The 5,000-nt window shown below is 36.9% G+C and overlaps 1 protein-coding gene across 1 annotated transcript in view; it reads left to right on the plus strand.

Annotated features, from left to right (window-relative positions):
- Positions 1-1,146: 1,146 nt before the first annotated feature.
- LOC144968942 (uncharacterized) overlaps positions 1,147-5,000 on the plus strand; it is a 301,950-nt gene continuing 298,096 nt past the window's right edge. Inside the window, exon 1 of the mRNA XM_078907826.1 lies at positions 1,147-1,307. Coding sequence (XP_078763952.1) covers positions 1,193-1,307 — 115 coding nt within the window. The 5' untranslated portion in view covers positions 1,147-1,192. The remainder of the gene's footprint in view (positions 1,308-5,000) is intronic.

Genomic DNA, 5,000 nt, shown 5'->3' on the forward strand with positions numbered 1-5,000 from the left:
CCCCCCCCCCCCCCCCCCCCCCCTCCCCAAATAAGAAGATACAAAAACAAAATGCCTCTTCAAAGCAGCCTGATGTCTTGAATATGATGGTGCCAAGCTGTAGAAACCTCAGAGTGGAGGTACCTACATGAATAGTACATGAAAGCTGGTGCTTAGATGCTATTTTTAGCTTCTCCGCAAATCAATACACTAACCTGAGGGTGTGCGATTAAGTGGAGTTGACTGTACCTTTGAGACAATCAACCTTATTTATTAGATTATGAATTTTGTGAAATCAATTTGCCCTATTTAGATAATAATATAATAATAAGTGATATTTGTATAGTGCCTTACCTCGACTTCAAAAGGCTCTTAGTGCTTAGATTGTTTGTTTATTCTTAAATCTGTCACCTCCATTTATTGACATTGAAATGCGTTGATGAAAGTTGATGACTTACAGCCTTCTATTTGTTCAACTTTGTTTACTGCTGTTCAATTATAAAACACATTTTTTGCCAATATGTTTTGTATCAAATATATTGATTGACCAAGATCACATTCAACCTTTGCATCAAATATATTGATGGACCCAGATCACATTCAACCTTTGCATCAAATATATTGATGGACCAAGATCACATTCAACCTTTGCATCAAATATATTGATTGACCAAGATCACATTCAACCTTTGCATCAAATATATTGATTGACCAAGATCACATTCAATCTCATTAAAACGTCTTAAACTTGACATTTTAGAAAAATGACAGGTCGAGACTTTTTACCAAGTAGAAGGTCTTCTTGATCAATGGATTTTTAAGTAAAATTTTCTTTGTGGGAGATGAGAAATATGAGTTTTGTCAGGGGATGGGAGAAAAAGAGAGGTCACTTCAAACTGATGATACTCTCCTGACAACCCCCCCTCCCCCACAAAAAACAACAACAAAAAACCCACAAAAAAAAAAACCCTGAAAGTCTAACCATCAAATTATAATTTCCAATAAATTTAATTCCTTATTTTAGATTTTAATTCATTGCAATCCAGTTTATAATGAAAAGTGATTTTTGTAGTTTGCTTGCCCTGGGTCTTATAAGAATGTGCTTGAGAAGAAAAATGTTATAATCATATTTTAACCAATGGTTTCATTTTTTAAATTTATTTCAGAAAAATAAATCTTTAAAAAAATCAATTCTACACTGAAATCTTCAAAGATGTCTGGAAAAATAAAGTCTCGCTCATCTGCGAATACTACTGATCAGTCCATGCAGTCTATTAATGAAAAAATCCTGAAGGAATGTCACAGTTTGTACACAGATCCAGAAAATGGTGAGTCTTATTTTAAAAAAAAAAAAAAAAAAAAAATTGAGCATTTATATAGCGCAATGTCCACTTAACGTGCTCAATGCGCTTTACAAGGGGTCCCTGGTCAACAGCAACATTTAACATGTAGGACGAGACATGACGCCTGTTAGGCGATATTACAATTTTTCGGACAAAGACAACGCTGTTAACGGCCAGGTACTCATTTTACACCTGAGTACGGTGAGAGAATGTGAGTAAAGAGTCTTTTCCAAGGACTCAACTATGCGCCGAGCGAGGCTCGAACCCAGGACCTTCCGATCCGAAAGCGAGTGTCATACCACTAGACCACATAGCCGCATTTATTTGAAAAAAAAAATAGAATTTGACCATTTAAAATGTATGCACTCAAACTATATGTGTTTCACAGGAATAGTCTGAAATATATAAGGGAAATACCCTGACCTGTCCAGATCTTCAACAAGCTTCTTCTCCTGAAGGAAACACTGAAGACCTTGAAACCCTGAAGACCTTGAAACCCTGAAGACCTCGAAGCCCTGAAGACCTTGAAACCCTGAAGACCTTGAAACCCTGAAGACCTTGAAACCCTGAAGACCTTGAAACCCTGAAGACCTTGAAACCCTGAAGACCCTGAAGACCTTGAAACCCGAAGACCTTGAAACCCTGAAGACCTTGAAACCCTGAAGAAACTGAAACCCTGATCATTGCTCTAAAAGTGGGGTTTAGTGCAGTAAAAATGGGGCTTAAAGGCAATCGTTCAACATTTTCCTATTTTTTCACTTTATGTCACCATCAGCAGTGATTTAAAATGGGTTACCATCTTAAGAGAGTGTATACATTAGGGTAAAACCCAGTAGCAATGTAACCCTTTAAAGGCGAAATTTCATCTAATTTTGACCCAACACGAGATCTTCCCATTTTCATCAAAAGACAAGTAATGCTAGGATAATTGAACTCCGAGTCATGATGCTCTGACTGTTATCTTTGTGTAAACGCTTTATTCTTCATTAACAATAATAAAGATAAAAAGAAAATATTATCTGAAAAGAAAAACTCAGCTTCATTGTTGTGCGGCTATGTGGTCTAGTGGTATGACACTCGCTTTCAGATTGGAAGTTCCTGGGTTCAAGCCTCGCGCTCGGTGCATAGTTGAGTCCTTGGAAAAGGCTCTTTACTCACTTTCTCTCACCATACTCAGGTGTAAAATGAGTACCTGGCCGTTAACTGCGCTGTCAATGTCCGAAAAATTGTAATATCGTCTAACAGGCGTTATGTTCTGTCCTACATGTTAAATGTTGCTGTTGACCAGGGATCCCTTGTAAAGGGCTTTGAGCACATTTAGTGGATTTCGCGCTATATAAAGCTCAATTATTTTTATTTTTTTTAGAAGGGGTTAACACACCTGCACGACACGCGTCCGTGACACTCCCATGTCATCAGGCGACACGTCTCTCTTTCACCGTCCCCTCATCTCTTATTCCTCCAATCTCGGAATTTTCTGCTGGATGTGAAAATTGTTTTCTCTCTCATTCAACTAAAACCAAGACATCGGGTAGCTTCGTGGACAATTGGATGTGAATCGGTTTGAAAGCGATACAGTTCCGATTCAATTTTCGATGAATCACTTTACTGCAAGGGTCTAGCGGACAGCGATTTGTTTAGGTGTCTCGCCACATCTTAGGAGTTCATCCCAGTATCTTTAGGGAGCGTTCACATATTACGTCATCAAAAATTTGCCCTTTTTAGACCCCCCCCCCTCCCCCAAGTCATCACTTGTCATCATTGACCTGACCCCCCCCCCCCCCCTCCCCCAACAGATGATGACGTCATCTAATTTAATAAAAACTAAAAGATAACTTTAATTTCACAATATTTATTATTCATTTTTCAAACCATAAACATTGATTATCAACGTTTGATAAAACACATTCAGACATTTTATTAATTTCAGAAACTGTTGATAATTTATATTTTACGATACAATGGGGACATAAAATTTAAATTTGTAAAGATAAAATCTAAGAAACATTATTTAAATTAGGCTACTTGGTGCAGGTACTATTAAAAAAAATTTCAGAAAGTGTATTTTAAAATAGTATAGGAGGCAAATTATTTTATAGCATATTAGTCTTTTAGTGGAATGAATTTCTGTTTCAATTTCCAAACATAAAATTAATTGATTCAAAAATGTTTCTGCCTTGGACCTCTGGCAATGTACTATAAATAGTATCATCAATTTCATCTTCATCGTCATCACTTTCTCCCATTTGCTGTTCTTCTTGTATGCCGCATTTTCGTGAATGGCCTTTCATTGCTGTGATCGAGGAGTGATACAATGAACATTTAGGGCAAGTTCGCCTTTTGAGAAGTGATACCCCTTTCCCATCTTGTTTCTTAATTTTTCACCTTTTTGCTAATTTATTTGGAATGCCATTTTTGAAGCTCTTGCATTTAATAAAATAGGCCTAATTTGCCTATGTTTTGATGACATCATCTTGGTCTGACCATTTGCTGTTCTTCTTGTGTGCCGCATTTTCGTGAATGGTCTTTCATTGCTGTGATCGAGGAGTGATACAATGAACATTTAGGGCAAGTTCGCCTTTTGAGAAGTGATACCCCTTTCCCATCTTGTTTCTTAATTTTTCACCTTTTTGCTAATTTATTTGGAATGCCATTTTTGAAGCTCTTGCATTTAATTAGGCCTAATTTGCCTATGTTTTGATGACATCATCTTGGGTCTGACCCCCCCCCCCCTCCCCCATGTCAACACATGTCAACATTTGGTAGACCCCGCCTCCCCCCCCTAGCTGATGACGTAATATGTGAACGCTCCCTTAGCTTGAAATGGACAGTAGCAATTGCTTGTTACCCTTTGGATTGGAAGCTTGTCTATTGCAGTGTACTTTCTGCCAGATTTAATAGGCTCAGATACCTAATTACTGCAGGACGGACGAGGAGTCAGAATAAAATCTTGACTTCAGCTGGGATCGATATTGGTCCCCTTGCATGTGAAACGTGAGCTCAACAACTGAGCTATTGGCTGACCTGGCGGTATTTTGAATTAAAAAAAAAAGAATCCCAAATTTTACTAGCTAAAAACCGCAAAATTTGCACCAAAAAATTGCAAAAATTTGCGATTGATTTTCTTTAAAACTAATAATTAGTTCATGAAAGAGAAAGGTATTTGTTTGTTTTTAAGAGTTTCACAGCACATGCAACAAATGTAAGGTCATGCTCTTGATTACTTATCTTTCTACACGAGCTATCAAATTAAATGAGAAAAAAAAAAATCCGTCTTTTTTGTTTGTTTTTTCTTTGCAAAATCTCGAAAATTTGCAACAAAATTGCAAAAAATTGAAGATTTTGCCGCTGCAATGAAAATTAGTGATATTCATATCAGTGATATCAGCTATACAAAAAACTGCCAAGCCAGTATTGGGGCCTCCATTTGGTAGTAGATAATAATGAGAATAAAAATTCAAGGAATATAAAATGCACACGAGCACTTTTCTTCAGTTTTGTACTCTGAATACTGGTGTCTTTTGCATCAGTGTACTGGTTTTTTCCCTCTATTTTCTTTGTTTCGATTTAATTGTAATACCTTTGAAACTATCTGTGTCATCTTAGGAAAACAGAAGATCGAAAACCAAATGTTGAAATGACATGTCTCATTAACATTTGTAGTAGCTTTCATAAACT

Source organism: Berghia stephanieae, chromosome 3 (assembly GCF_034508935.2).
Source record: "Berghia stephanieae isolate SIO BIC M18660-M18661 chromosome 3, UCSD_Bste_1.3, whole genome shotgun sequence".
NCBI classification, from domain to species: Eukaryota; Metazoa; Mollusca; class Gastropoda; order Nudibranchia; family Aeolidiidae; genus Berghia; species Berghia stephanieae.